This window comes from Erpetoichthys calabaricus, chromosome 13 (assembly GCF_900747795.2).
Source record: "Erpetoichthys calabaricus chromosome 13, fErpCal1.3, whole genome shotgun sequence".
Classification (NCBI taxonomy): domain Eukaryota; kingdom Metazoa; phylum Chordata; class Cladistia; order Polypteriformes; family Polypteridae; genus Erpetoichthys; species Erpetoichthys calabaricus.
In genome coordinates this window covers 20,070,503-20,087,140 of record NC_041406.2, presented here as the reverse complement: position 1 = coordinate 20,087,140, position 16,638 = coordinate 20,070,503, and the positions used below count along the sequence as shown (strand labels likewise).

The 16,638-nt window shown below is 42.3% G+C and overlaps 1 protein-coding gene across 1 annotated transcript in view; it reads left to right on the top strand.

Annotated features, from left to right (window-relative positions):
• LOC114663873 (sodium-dependent neutral amino acid transporter B(0)AT1-like) overlaps nucleotides 1–16,638 on the top strand; it is a 66,585-nt gene that overhangs the window by 12,791 nt on the left and 37,156 nt on the right. Inside the window, exons 2-4 of the mRNA XM_028817801.2 lie at nucleotides 8,403–8,543; nucleotides 13,455–13,592; nucleotides 16,267–16,448. Of these exons, the coding sequence (XP_028673634.2) occupies nucleotides 8,403–8,543; nucleotides 13,455–13,592; nucleotides 16,267–16,448 (461 nt within the window). The remainder of the gene's footprint in view (nucleotides 1–8,402; nucleotides 8,544–13,454; nucleotides 13,593–16,266; nucleotides 16,449–16,638) is intronic.

Here is a 16,638-nt window from a genome sequence, read left to right as displayed (position 1 = left end):
CTTGGACACTTCCGCCATCTCTTAAAGAAACATTGGTAAAGAGCGACGCACAGGGACCAAACATGCCGCTAGATGGTGCCGCCATTAACGTCTGTTGCAACGTGCGGCCATCTTGTCGATGATAAGTATGGGGACATGTGCTGAATGTTGTGTCGGTGACCCCGAACATTTTTCCCAACCAAACATACCCTATGACCTCCTCCTGGTCACAAAGGAGCCCCATGCCCAGTTTGGTGGCGATCGGACGCCTGGTGCAGATTTGTATGGCGGACAAACAAACAAACATACACACATACATCGACTCTGTTTTATATATTAGATGACTACTGACTCACACTAGACCCATTACTGAGGCTTCAAAATAGATTTATAGACCTGCATTTCATCAACAGAGAAAGTGCACTCATATAGGAACAGATCTGAGTTGTTGTGGGGTGATAGATAGATAGATAGATAGATAGATAGATAGATAGATAGATAGATAGATAGATAGATAGATAGATAGATAGATAGATAGATAGATAGATAGATAGATAGATAGATAGATAGATAGATAGATAGATAGAAAAGGCACTATATAATAGATAGATTTAAAAAGCACTATATAATAGATAGATAGATAGATAGATAGAAAAGGCACTATATAATAGATAGATAGATAGATAGATAGATAGATAGATAGATAGATAGATAGATAGAAAAGGCACTATATAATAGATTTAAAAAGCACTATATAATAGATAGATAGATAGAAAAGGCACTATATAATAGATAGATAGATAGATAGATAGATAGATAGATAGATAGATAGATAGATAGATAGATAGATAGATAGATAGATAGATAGATAGATAGATAGATAGAACTTTATTTGTCTCAAGTTGGGAAAACTGACTTTTTACAGAGGCCCAATAAATAAATATTATATTATGAAGAGCATCAAACACTCTCTTGAATACACACCAGAATGACTAAAATGTAAAATAAAGTAAACACAAAGAAACTCCTGACTTATGTTAGATGTTATACTAGCTGTGCTATCCATCTCAGACAGGTTGAAATCTAATTAATCAACATAGACCTCAGTGTTAATATTTGCAGTGCACCACCTTTTAGAATGTATTTTGTAATGTAGGCAGTAATAAAATTCATTGCATCACAAACATCCTCCTTAATAAAAGAATGTGCGTCTCTGTGTTGTTCTGGTTGCTATGTCTCTGTCATTCCAACATATGTCGCACCACATACATTTGTAGTAATAAAATGACAAATGCAATGAATATGTCTCTGTTATATGCCATTTGCTATGGGATTCATAAAAGCAGTGTTAATATTTGTGATGCATCACCTTTATTGAAATAAAAAATCCAATACATTTTATTACTCAAAATATCTGAGATGTGCCATCTGTTGGAATGAAAAATGCACTACATTTTATTACTACAAATGTTTGTGATGCGCCATCTTAACATAGCAATGGATGGACACTCAGACAGACACATTGTTTTATTAAGGTGGATGGTATAAATTAAGCTTGTGTCATGGTCTGGGAGAGTCCCGAATGCACAGGTACCAAAAACATTTTCCAAAATTGCCCATTAGAGGGGGGGACATCATCAAAAAGCCTGACTAGAAACCCAAAGGGACAAGAGTATTCAATTCAAGACAATTCTTGTTTACTCTCACATGAGCCTATACAGCAAAAAAGCTCTGAAGAACATAAAGAATTGCCTATAAGGCTAGGAAAAAACAGTTAATAAAAGTCCCAAAACAGAATCCAAAAATCATGGTAAAAAAACAGAGCAGAGGTTCAAAATAACAATAAACACAGTTCCAATATGAAATCAAGAGGTGAGGTCAAAAACATAACAAAATCACAAAGCAGTAACGAAAGCACAGGAACACAAGAACACACTCCACTCCACTATGGGAGGCGGGCCGTTCCTAGTGGTGATTGGCAGGTGGCCCCCACCCAAAACACAAGGGTCATAACCTAGGCCACACCCCTTTCATAACACACACATAGAAAAATTAAACTGCTACAGACAGAAACATTAATACAATTAAATGACACAATATTAAACACAACAGACAAGAAACTCAACTTTGAACACCAGCCAGGGGGACAATGCTGGCTGAGCCACGACAACTTGTTAGTAACTGCATTTAACACGGTCATGTCAAGAAGGAGGTGCCTTATGTTATGCTTTTCATTTTGATTCTTAACAGTTCCTAAGTTCTGTCCGTCTGTAAGGTGAGTCTGTACTTGTTCCAGACTTGATTCCCAGACAAGACTGCTTTTTTTACTTTTATTATCGTTACTTGTGTTAAAGTTTACCATAGACTTCTTATCGTGAATACAGCCTTACCTCTATCTTGTGCTATGATTACAATGCCTATAAAAAGTATTCACTCCCTTGGAAGTTTTCGTATGTTATTGTTATACAACACTGAATCACCGTGGATTTAATTTGGATTGTTTGGCAGTGATCAGCAGAAAAGAACTTTAATGTCAAAGTGAAAACACATCTCTGCAAAGCTGTCTAAGTTAAGTACAAATATACAACACAAAAGACTCAATCACATTAAGTATTCACCCCTTAGATAATCACAAATAAAATGAATAACAATACATTTTATTTATCTAGCGCTTTTGCCCTGTTCACTCGGGGCAGCCATTAAGTTTTAAGAGTTACAGAATTAGTTCAATGGACAACACGTGTCCATCATTTTTTAAGCTGACTGTAGTCTAAATACATCTGAATGTGGAAGGGTCAACTGGTGGACTAACCTACACAATAAAGACAAAAGAACAATCCAAGCAACTCTGTCAGGGAATGGAGACAAGATAATATCCAAGCCACTGATTATCCAGTTAAATCGGTCATTAAGTCACTGTGAAGCAGAACTCATAAAGTGTGGGGTTGTTTGCTCACACCTGGGAAGGTGAGCAGGGATTAGACTACCAGGAGGCATGGCAGCTTTATCTTCACAATGATGTGTTGTCACAATAGAAAACCTGTTCAGCAAGAGAGGAAGCGCAGGTTCAGACCTTGACCTATTTGAGCAACAGCAGCTACTCCCGGCCCACTGCTACCCAGGCCTGACTCCCACAATAATCTCAATACTGTGTCCAGGACAATGTGGTCAACCTACCTCAAGGTCTATGTGTGGAATATCTTAACAATGAACCTGAGACCCCCTGATCACCAGAATGTAAAATGACTGAGCCACATGCATGGCCTTCTCAAGAGCTGCAGGAGTGTACACTTGTAGTGAGGCATGGCCAAGGCGGCGTCATCAGTGACAAACAAGGGTCCTCATGGTGCCGCTTGTAACACATGCACCACTTGAGCAAACACGATTTATGGCAGCAGATTGTGCCAATTCAGATAAACGCTGCAGATAAGGCATTCAGTACATGGGCAGCTGTTTCAGCCTTGACCTCAGTGGTTGATTCCCCCTGTTGGGAATTTCAGCCACAAAATAGAACTGAATGGGGACAGGTATTAAAAAAACAGTACACAAAAAGGCCAGATCTACTTTTTACAGGTCTCAACTTCCCAAATAGGCCTCACCCCATGTAGCCTACACCAAAACTCAAAAGGCAGCCTTCCAGCCTGCATAAGCTGAAAATGGGAGTAAGGCATTATGAACACGTTATTTTATATTTTATTGTCTCTACTTTAGGTGTTTTAGTCGTTTAACACTAGAATTCCCAAAGCCTGCAAAAATTTTCATTTCCCCTGAAAAGCCTCTTTTCCCCAGTCACACGTGAGGAAAATCACACGTCCTTATGCAGTGCAGCAACTGTCCGCTGATAACCGCCCTTGTTTAACAAATGTGTCAACTAGCAGCACTGAACCTTCTCTGACCCACCCCTCCTTCAGCCAGCCGTCTGTCCCTCCTGACATTTAGACTCTGAGTTTAGCACCACCAGCTTGAGTCCTCGGACTTACAGCTCAAATCTGCTTTGAAAATTTTATATGGCAAAGAGTTATATGGAGTTATAATAATAATAATAAATTTTATTTATTGGATGTTGTGGGGCTGTCCTGGTTGACACATCTCTGCAACATCGCATGGACATCAGGGGCAGTGCCTCTGGATTGGCAAACTGGGGTGGTGGTTCCCCTTTTTAAGAAGGGTGACCAGAGGATGTGCTCCAACTATAGGGGGATAGCCTCCCCGGTAAGGTCTATACAGGGGTGCTGGAGAAGAGAGTTCGGTTGATGGTCGAATCTCGGATTCAAGAGGAACAATGCGGATTCCGTCCCGGCCATGGAACACTGGACCAGCTCTACACCCTGGCCAGGATCCTGGAGGGGGCATGGGAGTTTGCCCAACCAGTCCACATGTGTTTTCAGGATTTGGAGAAGGCATTCGACCGTGTCCCTCGAAGCATCCTGTGCGGTGTGCTCCAAGAGTACGGGGTACAAGGCTCGTTGTTACGAGCCATCCAGTCCCAGGAGGAGCAGGAGCTTGTTCCGCATTGCCGGTAATAAGTCGGACTCGTTTCCTGTTGAGGTTGGACTCCGCCAGGGCTGCCCTTTGTCACCGATTCTGTTCATAAGTTATATGGACAGAATTTCTAGGTGCAGCCAAGGAGGGGAGGGGGTCTTGTTCGGTGACCTCAGAATCTCGTCTCTGCTATTTGCGGATGATGTGGTTCTGTTGGCTTCATCGGACAGTGACCTCCAGCTCTCACTGGAGCGGTTCGCAGCCGAGTGCAAAGCAGCGGGGATGAGAGTCAGCACCTCTAAATCCGAGGCCATGGTTCTCAGCCGGAAAAGGGTGGAATGCTCTCTCCGGGTTGGGAGCACATTACTGCCTCAAGTGGAGGAGTTCAAGTATCTCGGGGTCTTGTTCACGAGTGAGGGAAGAATGTAGTGGGAGATCAACAGGCGGATCGGTGCGGCATCCGCAGTAATGCGGGCTCTGCAATGGTCCATCATGGTGAAGAGAGAGCTGAGTCAAAAGCCATGGCTGTCGATTTACCAGTCGATCTACGTTCCTACCCTCACCTATGGCCACGAACTTTGAGTAGTAACCAAAAGAGCAAGATCGCGGATACAAACGGCCGAAATGAGTTTTCTCTGCAGGGTGGCTGGACTTTCCCTTAGAGATAGGGTGAGGAGTTCAGTTATCTGGGAGAGACTTGGAGTAGAGTCGCTGCTCCTCCGCATTGAGAGGAGTCAGTTGAGGTGGTTTGGGCATCTGGTTTGGATGCTCCCTGGATGCCTCCGTGGGGGGGGGTGTTCCGGGCATGTCCCACTGGACATGCTGGAGGGATTATATCTCCCGGCTGGCCCTGGAACACCTTGGGGTCCTCCCAGTGGAGTTGGAGGAGGTGGCTGGGGAGAGGGAGGTCTGGGCTTCCCTGCTTAGGCTGCTGCCCCCACGACCCGACCTCGGATAAGCGGTGGATAATGGATGGATGGATGAAATTTTATATATATAGCGGCTTTCCCATGCTCAAGGCACTTTACAGAGTTTAAGAAAGAATGGCAGGGTATACAGTATATAGGACTGTACTAAACAAGATAAATAAATAAAGAAGAGTAAGATAGTAAATTCAGAGAAAGAAAAGCCTAACAAACAACATAATTGATGGTCTCGCACACACACACACACACACATGCAGGTTACATGAGCATCTTAACATTGAGGTAAACAGAGAGAAGGCTGGACTACTGCAATTCACTCATCTTTGGTCTCCCTAATAAATCTCTTCATAAGCTTCAGTTAGTCCAGAATTCTGCAGCACGTATCATCACTCAAATCCCATCTATTCACCATATTACTCCGGTCTTGCAGCAGCTTCATTGGCTCCCGATTAAGTTTCGTATTGATTTTAAGATTCTACTATTAACATTTAAGGCCATCCATAACCTCGCCCCTCCATATCTGTCTGACCTTCTTCATGTTGCCATTCCATCCCGTAACCTTAGATCCTCTTCCTCCACCCATCTGACTGTCCCTCCCGCCCGTCTAACCACCATGGGGAGCAGAGCTTTCAGCCGTTCTGCTCCCAAGCTCTGGAATTCATTGCCTGCGGATCTCCGAAATATCAAATCATATTCATCCTTCAAATGTAAACTTAAAACGCATCTGTTTAAAATGGCTTTTTCTTTTTCCTCCTGATTATAATGGTTTTGTTTGGTTTTAATTTCTAGATTTTCTGATGTTTTAAGTTTTTTATAATTGTGCCTTTTATTTAATTATTTATTTATTTATTGTTGTTCGGTGTCCTTGAGTTCCCTGAAAGGCACCTTGTATAAATAAAATGTATTATTATTATTATTATAAAGTCAGGCAGAACTAAAAGCCTTCCTGAACAGATGAGCTTTGAGTTGTTTTTTAAATACTGTTATATACCGTATATACTCGCGGATAAGTTCTCCCATGGATAAGTCGGGACTTGATTTTACTGTATGTAGCTATTCCAGCAGCTCCGTGTATATCAATATGCTGCTGCTGGAGTATGCGAATTTCCCCTTGGGATTAATAAAGTATCTATCTATCTATCTATCTATCTATCTATCTATCTATCTATCTATCTATCTATCTATCTATCTATCTATCTATCTATCTATCTATCTATCTATCTATCTATCTATCTATCTATCTAATTTCTGGTATTTTATAATGTCGGTCATATAAGTCGAATGCGGAAAACTCATGCTATTGTTCCAAGAGATTATGATCTGCTATTGCCCACCTGAGAGAGTAACCACGGAGCACATGGCCTTTTGTTTTCTATGTGAGTACAGCAATGCGCTGTGTCAGCGTGTGCTCCTAACCTCTCTCTCTCTCTCTATGGTGCCTACGTGACTACACGGTAATTCACGAACTATTCCAAAGCGTCGTTTGCACTGATTTGTGTTTTTTGCATCTCACACTCTCGTACACCTTTATCGTAAGAGCATCTCTTACCTTCAATGGAGAGTTTGATCAGAAGAAAATATGAAGCTGGTTTTCAATTACGTTGTAAATGTCATTGAAGCAGCAAAAGAAATTGGTAAGTGAGCTGCTGCAACAAAGTTCAATGCGTCTGAGAAACTGGTGCGAGATTGGAGGAGGCAAGAAGATGTAAAAAAACAAAAAAAAAAAAAATTAAGTGTTGCATTTTTGAATGGGCGTTTAAGTCGGGGTCTGATTTTATGATCGATTTTTCAGGTTTCAAGACCCGACTTATGCGCGAGTATACACGGTAAGTAATGATATATCATTATTTGAAATAAATACTTGTGTCAGCCTTTCGTGGATACCAAAATCATGATTATAATCACCTGTTGACATCACCTGTTTGAAATCACAACTTTATTTTATTATTTGACCTCATTACTGGCCGCCAATGTTGTTTTGTTCGCCACCAGAGCGTGTGGTCGTGAACAGATGCAAAACTTTTTGATCGTAACCCGATTTGTACGTGTTCAGAAACGTTCGTGACCAGAGGTTCTACTGTATACATTTGTTTACTGAAAGCCCAATGGCTAATATAGACACCAATCATTTATGGAGCTAATTTCCTCCTCGTGACTTTTCTGGTATGAATTTCCTTATTTTCAAGGTTTATAAAGATCATTTAACTTACCTGGTACGGCTTTGAGCAGCAGCAGAAGTGAGCTGGTGTTGCAGAGGTGAGCGCAAGCATCTGACCGCATGTTCCCTGCTACCCTTGTGACTCTGCTGACTTGCCAATACCTCTTAAGTGGTCTCTGTTTTGTCTCCTTCACCAGCAACTGCTGGATGAGTAGAAGAGACAAATCTAGAAAATACACAAGTTGAAATAACCTCTCTGACGGTAAATGTGAAGTCGTAAATGAATCAGTAATTGAGGTTGCACAGAATCTCTGTTTTATTATGGGATTTCATAACTTCGCTAGGGTAATGAGTGATATTCTTTAATCTTTGATGAGCCTCCCTGCCTCGTTTGCGATGATGTTTGCATCTCTCCTGAGTTTTGTTACCCATGGAATTCTTTTCTGACATTTATTTTGTTGTACAAGACGTGTTTTGTGTTACCCGCAATATCATTTTGTTATCTTGTGGGTGCCACCATTATCTGTTGTTTGCATTGGTTGTTTTCTTAGCAACGTTTCCCAGAATTCCCCAAGGAATTGTGACATCATCCCCACCACCTTATAAAGATCACTGCAAACAGCTGCATCTTATCGGAGATTGGATAAAACAATTTTCTGGAGATTGTTTCTAGCATTAAGACTTTTTCTTCTGACTTTTGATTTTTGGTTCACACTTAGGCTTGCTTTCTGGTCCTTTCTTAATTAAACTTACTGTCTCTCTGAGTCAGTCAGTTCTTCTAAATGAGAGTTTTTAGGTTTCAAATATTTGCACTGGGAGCCCTCACCTTAACATTTTTCACATGTTCTTCTTTTTAGGGGCCTTCATGATCCCTTTTCTGATTCTTCTGGTCTTCGAAGGCATTCCCCTGTTGCACTTGGAGTTTGCGATTGGACAGCGTCTGAGGAAAGGCAGCGTGGGAGTTTGGAATGCTATCCACCCTTACCTGGGAGGCGTTGGTAAGCGGGCGACCCAAAGAGGGCACCTTTATTTGTTTATAAATTGAAACAATGTGAAAATGTGCATCTTCACTAGCTAAGTGAAAATGGGAGGAACAGAGCTGCTTTTTGGGCAGTTCAAAAATTGTGCCAAGTATGAAAACTCTTATATATTTCTCAGAAAAAGAACATTAATTGAATAAAATATCGAAGTTGCAACTTTGACTTCTTTCTCTGCCTAGTCTTCCTTCACTGACACACGTATTACACGTATAGTCCCTCTTACCTCATCCCCTTATCTTATGCTTGCTTCATTTTTTTCCTAGCTTTCTAAAACGATCCTACACCCTCAGAGTAACAGCTACGACTTTATTTGAAAGTGTGCCTTTTGTTTCTTAGAGCAGATGAAACTGTCCAGAATTTAACGGTTCTATTTAATAAGGGCGTGCACAAAAAGGTAATCTTCAAAAGGGCGACCTCAATTGGGCACGGCGAATAAAGGCAAACGCAACAAAATTATTACAGAAAATTTATTAGATAAAGGCAATGATTGAACGTATAAAAAGGCGAAAGCAAGAATATTAAAACATCCAATTAATTGAGGTCGCCCTTTTGAAGCTCGCCTTTATTTACGCGCGTCTTTATTCGCCGCGCCCAACTGAGGCCGCCCTTTTGAAGCTCGCCTTTTTGTGCGCGCCCTTATTGAAGGATACCGAATTTAACCATCATATTCCTCCAAAAATGTAGAAGAACAGTGCATTATGGAATGACTAGGTGGTCAGTTAGCTGTAGTTAATTAGACAGAAGTTGACTTGTCTCTTCCATAGATACTAACAGGAGAATGGCCCACATGGAGCAAGGTGTTCAGTAGAGTCCCTCAGGGGTCTGTCCTTGGACCCTTACTTCTTCTGATTTATATTAATGACACTGATTTTGGTATAGTTAGCAAACGTGTCCAATTCACAGATGACACTAACATTGAATGGATGGCAGACACTGAGGAGGCAACAAAAAAGAATTCAAGTTTAAAAACTGGGTGAACATCTGGAAAATGCAATTTAATGTAGAAAAGTGCAAAGTGCTATACGTGGGCAAAGGGAACACAAATTATAAATACAAGATGGCAGACACTGTCCTACAGGAAGAAACCTCTGAAAAGGATTTAGGGGTTTATGTTGACACAACATTTTCATCGACTAAGCAATATGCAGAAGCAATTAAAAAGGCAAATAAAATGACAGGTTATGTCATTAATGGTGGCACGGTGGCGCAGTGGTAGCTGGGTTCGCTTCCTGGGTCCTTCCTGCGTGGAGTTTGCATGTTCTCCCCGTGTCTGCATGGGTTTCCTCCCACAGTCCAAAGACATGCAGGTTAGGTGCATCGGTGATTCTAAATTGTCCCTAGTGTGTGCTTGGTGTGTGTTTGTGTGTGTCCTGCTGTGGGTTGGCGCCCTGTCCGGGGCCCTGTGTTGGCTGGGATTGGCTCCAGCAGACCCCCGTGACCCTGTGTTCGGATTCAGCGGGTTGGAAAATGGATGGATGGATATGTCATTGATACTGTTGAATTTAAGTCAAGGGACGCTATGCTCAAGCTATATAACGCAATAGTAAGACCACATCTGGGGTACTGCGTGCAGTTCTGGTCACCACGGTACAGGAAAGACATAGCAGCACTTCAAGCTGTGCAGAGAAGAGCAACCAAGTGCATCATGGGACTTAAGGATATGTCCTACTGTGACAGACTCAGAGAATTAAACCTGTTTAGTCTTAGTTTGGCAGATGAGAGTCCTCAAAAGTAAATAAAAGAATGCAGAACACACTCATGTGTGAAGAATGGTGGTCTATTAAGAGGTAAGGTCAACAAAGTTCCTTATGGAAAGCTAGGCAAGTACTACAAGAAACAGGAGTTGTGTGCCAACCTTCACTAGCCTCACAAATACCTGAAACATGCTTACTCCTACACAAGCCTATCGTCCATTTGGAATTTACAGGTTTGCCTAATTTGGCAATTTGAGTGTGTGTGAGTGTATAAATGTGCCCTATGATGGCATCCAGGGATGGTGTCTGCCTGGCATTTGATGACGCTCAAACAGGCTCCGGATCTCTATAATATTGTACTGCAGTATTAAAAGTTGGTCCAGCATGGCCACAGTGGCTGCAAGCTTTTAGTCCAACCCAATTTCTTAATGAGAAGCCATTGCTGCTGAAGAAGACGCAGCAGAGACTCTATTTTCTGAGAATCCTCAGAAAGAACCATCTCACCAAAAATCTTGCCGTTTATCACTGTTCCATCGAGAGTGTGCTCACGTACGGACTATGTGTGTGGTACGGCAGCTGCTCTTCCTCAGAAAGGAAAGTGCTCCACAGGGTCATCAGGATAGCGGAGAGAACAATTGGTTGTACCCTCCCCACTCTGGAACAAATCTACACCTCCCCATGCCACAAAAAAGCAATAGACATTTCACAGGATTCATCACATCCCGGTCATTGCCTCTTCCAGCTTTTGCCATCGGGCAAGGGATACAGAGCAATGAAAACCAGAAGAAACTGCCTTAAAAACAACTTTTATCCAAAAGCAATCATGGCCCTGAACTCAGAATAAAACTGCTCCACATCATTCTCCCAATGTGTAATATAGGCCTTAAGTCAACCAGTGCAATTTGTATATTTTGTAAAGTACTTTTATTACTATTCAGTTTGTTATTATTTTCTGTCTTCTTGTCTTTTTAACTCTTATGCCTCACACTGAGTTGACTGCACCTTCAATTTCGTTGTTCCTTTGTAAAAGTGACAATGACAATAAAGATCTATCTATCTATCTATCTATCTATCTATCTATCTATCTATCTATCTATCTATCTATCTATCTATCTATCTATCTATCTATCTATCTATCTATCTATCTATCTATCTATCTATCTATCTATCTATCTATTATATAGTGCCTTTCATATCTATCTATCACTATTGAAGCACTTACTGTATTGCTCAAGCAACGTTTTCATTTTTCTGTTTCACTGTAGTTCTCTCGCTTGTTACGATTCCACACCCTTAGTTGCTTATTTTCATCTTACCAGTTGCCTTCACGGTTTTTAATTACTCCTTTTTAACAATATGATGCAAATGACAAAAGGAACCAGCAGTTCTCCACCTAGCTTGTCTCCCTTTACATCTGTGTGTATCTACTGTGAACAATCTGGTATAGCAAAGTATTTGGAATTAAATTGAAGAGAAAAAAGTGAAGTACTGAGAATTGCTCATCCACTTCAGGCTACAAATCATTTAGGTCAGGGGTCCCCAATCCCCGGTCCGCGGCCTACTACCGCAGCCGTCTGACAGCCGGGCCGCGAGAGAACTGCCGGCAACGGAGACTTACTCAGACTTTTCAGAACGCTTGGCGGGCGGGGCATTGCAGCGGCGCAGAGAGAGGAGAGAGACCGAGGTGACAGAGTATTACAACAAAGTATTGTTACGGTCCCGACAGTTTCCCCATATGACACGAGTCCATTGAAATCGTGTTACTACGAAGTACATTCAGCAAATGCTTTCATTACAACGAAGTGACCTTGAAATGCTTGAACGAATCATCCACAGAGCAGTTAGATCTGTGGTCGCAGCTCAGTGGTGCACATTTGCACAACGATCCCCAAACAGAAACATTGTAAAAAAAAATCTCTTTCTTCGAACTTTCCTCGTACTGTTTTTTTTTTTGTTTTTTGCTGTTTTTGTTTTTTGTGGTTTTCAGTGATACCTTTTGCTTATTGCTTGTCAACATCTGAAAAACATCCATTGGAATTTAACTCATTGTCACCCTCCTATAGAAACGGCAGACACGAAAAATAGATTGCAGTGTTAATGTTTGTGATGTGCAATCTGTTGTTATATGCAAAAAAAAAAAAAGAAAAATCTTGGGTTGCAAACGTATGCGAACTGCTTAATAACTTAATAATAATAGAAATGTTATGTAAATTGTGTATAAAACAACCCCCCCCCGACCGGTCTGTGGAAAAATTTGCATCTAATAAAGTGGTCCTTGCTGTCAAGAAGTTTGGGGACCACTGATTTAGGTGATATCCTTGGAAAGGAAAAAAATATACAAGAATGACTGGACATAGCAGAATAAAAACACTAACAATTGTGGAACATGACCCGGACACAGACAGGCAGACACGCTGAAATCACCCCACACACGTTTATTTACAAGGTGCTCCATATTTACAATTAAGTGCTCACAGTTCCCAAGTCCCCAAAGTCCTGGCCACAACACAATGCCTTTCGTCTCTTCAGGCCGCCTCCTCGTCTCTCCTCCCAGACCTCGTCCTTCTTCCACCCGACTCAAGTCCTGAATGGAGGGAGGCGGCCCCTTTTATCCTCACCCAGATGTGCTCCAGGTGCTTCCTGACAATCTTCCACCGGCACTCCCCAGTGTGGCCGAAGTGCCGGCTCCACACCTGGAAGCACTCTGGGTGTCCCTGATCCTCTTCCCCCCAGCATTTCCGGGTGTGGCAGAAGTGCTGAGGTCCAGGGCTCCCAAGGCATTCGGGCACCCCCTGGCGGTGACCTCGGGCCCCTACAGGGATGAGCTTCTAAGCTCTGTACCCGTGGCACCCATAGCCACCATGGCAGTCGCCCCCGCGTGGTTTGGAGAAGGCGTAAGTCCTCTTCCGGTCCCCCGGGGTGTCCCGGCCAGGTCGCCACCTGCGACACAAGCCAAACAATTTAATAAGATCTGTTATTGGCATGGATAGTTTTTTAATTAAGCAATTGGGTCTAAACAAACATCTACAGCTACTACAGCCCTCCAGGACTGATTTTGCAGACCCCTGTTTTGTATTGGATTGTGTCAGTAAACTGGATGGATGGGTGAATGAAAAGAGCGATGGGATAAATTAAAGACGATGCTGTCAGTAATTCTCTTCCTTATTTCTCTCAGGTATTGCATCCATGATGGTCTCCTTCCTGGTGGGGTTATATTATAACACCATTATCGCATGGGTGATGTGGTATTTCTTCAATTCCTTCCAGGAGCCTCTTCCATGGAGCCAATGTCCACTCAATGAGAACAAAACAGGTAATCTTAAACTAGAACATTGGTAGTACAGCACACATTAGAGTGCCATTATTTTTTAATTTTTATGGGCAACATTCCTCTCATATCTTATACAGTATTTAAAAAGAATTTCACCTCTCTGACTCCATTTTTGAGAAAAAACTGAAGAAATTTGAAATTAATGAATTATCCTGTGACAGACTGCTTACCTATCCAGTGTAGCAGGCGGCTGGAATCCTTACTCAGGCAGGACGCCCAGAGTGTGGAAGGACTGGGGGAAGAGAGTATTTTCAGGACAGTTTCTACCCTGGGCTGACCGAGGGCAGTCCCCTTGGTTTCCAGCAGGGCTATGGGTCATGATAATGGGAGCTCAACCCTGTTGGAACCCGTGGCCACCGCCAGGGGGGGCGCATGATCCTTTCCAGGGCCTCATTTGGCCACACTTCCACTACACCCGGAAGTGTGGCCGGAAGAAGCTCGCTGGGCACTTGGAGTCCTTCTGGGTGCCCTGTAAAAAGGGGCCAATCCCCACCATTTAGAGTCAGGAGGAAGAGAACAAAGCCTGAGGGGGAATGGAGGCAGATGGATTGGCGTCAAGGAAGAGACTGAACTGTGTGTTGGTGTTTTGCCCTGTGCATTGTGCTGTGAAAGGCTCCCCATTTGTAAATAAACTGTGATGTGTGTGGCAAATTGGGGTCCTGCCTATCTGTGTCCGGGTTACCTCCACACCAGGTTTGGGTCCTTAAACCCAGAGCTGACAGGATGGGGTACAAATCCCCCAGATCATATATGAAAAAAGGGTGAATGTGTGTGCGAGTCTTGAATGATCATACGGGTGTGTGCTAGAATGAACAAATAGGAACTGTGATGCCTGATGGGAATTTAGAAAATAAAGATCAGGAAATGAAGGTCATTAATTGGGGACTTTTCAGAGAGTAAAATCAAGAAATGAGTAATAGGCCAGTACCAAAATGAACGTCAATAGTGTGGAGCACTAAACAGAACAAAACACCTTAGTCTTTAAGTCAGGAATGAGCTTCCATAACCTTGTCTAATGTTTCTTCCCTGATTATCTAAAATTACATAAGTGTTTGTTATTGTCAATCCAAAGATCTTGACATGTGGCAATGGGCGTCAATACGTTAAAAAGCAGCAATGCAATGACATTATGTGACAGACCCATGTGACTGCAAATAGTGTCACCTATAAATACGAAATGGAGAAAAAATTCAAAACAGTAAGAAGTAGATTTAAAAATGCTCTGCAGTTATCAAATAACAATCAGAACCTGTCTCGAAATTTGTGAATGCATTCCATCCTAAATAAACCAGGTGGACATTGTGCCTGTGTGCCTCCTGCGTAGAGGCACGTGTGTGAATGTGTCCTAATTAAGAAGATGTAATAAGATTTTCGCTCAGAGTAATGAGGGCAGACAGGATTAAGAATGACTTCATCAGAGGGACAGCACAGGTGTGACAGTTTGGTGACCAAGTGAGAAAGACTAGATTGAGATGGTTTGGGCATGTGCAGAGGAGAGATGAGGGGTACATTGGGAAAAGAATTTTGAGGATGGGACCGCCAGCCACGAGGAAAAGAGGAAGGCCAAAGAGGAAAATGTGGTGAGGGAGGACATGAAGGCAGATGTTGTGGCAGATAATGATTTGAAAGATAGGGATAGATGGAGACGGATGATCGGCTGTGAAGACCCCAATATGGGAGCAGTTGAAAGAAGAAGAGTGTCTACGTGAGTGTGTCCTGAAATGGTGTCACAAACAGGGTGCAACACCTCTAAAAAGTCCTATACAACAGACCAGCCAAAGTTGGGCCTCACCTCAGGCAGCCAGTCTCAACAACCACAGACTGGCTTCAGTCTGCAAAGGGCTAAAAAAGGGTCCTGGCTTTTAAAGTTCAAAATAATTTCTATATAGTCACAAAATAGGCAATAATGCCCTGTAGGGAGAGGAACCCTTATCAGCTCTGGTTAAATCATATAGGTCCCAACAAGAATTTTTCATAAATTGAGAATATAATTGATAAAAAGAAAAAAGAAGCACACAATTAAAAAAGCAAGGCAAAAAGGATTTACCTAAAAAGGCACTCCAAAGAAAATAAGTCCCTACACGAGATCTAAAACTAAGAACAGATACAACAATTCAAAAAACAGAAAAATCAAAGGAAAAGCAAGAAACACCGACCAGCTCAATGATCTACTGCTGAGACCCTCTCTCTGCAACCCAGGAGTGACGTGATTGAGGTCCCGACTACTTTGGGATTCCACCTACAAAAACACAAGGTGGAAAATTTAAAGACACAGTAAACTAATATTAAACAATTAATAGACATAACGATATTAACATGAAAATAACAACAATGAAAAGGAAAAAACACAAGCCAGGAAATAAACCCTGGGACTGACACAAGAAAAGGACAAGTGAGGGTGAGCTGTGTGTGTAAGTGAGAGCATGGCTTCCGTTAGCAATGGGCTACGGACTACCATCCTGCTCAGGACAGTAGTCGATACTGTCAGGACAGGAAGAGATGTCAGCCTATTGGAGAAATGATAATAATGAGTAGACCTAGTTTGGATAATCATGTAGCTCTCCTAATTCAACAGCACATACAACATTAAATCATCAACATCTACTTTTACATGGTCACTTAGAGTAATGGGGCATGTCCTCTTCATTCTTGGCAGGTTATATTAAAGAATGTGCCGACTCATCCCCTGTGGATTACTACTGGTACCGGGAGACACTGAACATCTCTACCAAGATCGATGACAGCGGCAGCGTCCATTGGTGGCTCCTACTCTGCCTGGCATGTGCATGGGCTGTGCTTTATGTCTGCTGCATAAGAGGCATTGAAACAACGGGAAAGGTAGCTGCTGGTGCACTAAAGCATATCATGGGGTCTGTGGGTAGGTTTAGTTATTGCAAGTTACTGTTTTGATATTTCATCTAAACAAGATGGGCAGCACGATGGCACAGTGGTAGCGCTGCTGCCTTGCAGTTGGGAGACCTGGGTTCACTTCTCGGGTCTCCCTGCGAGTCAATTCAATTCATTATTA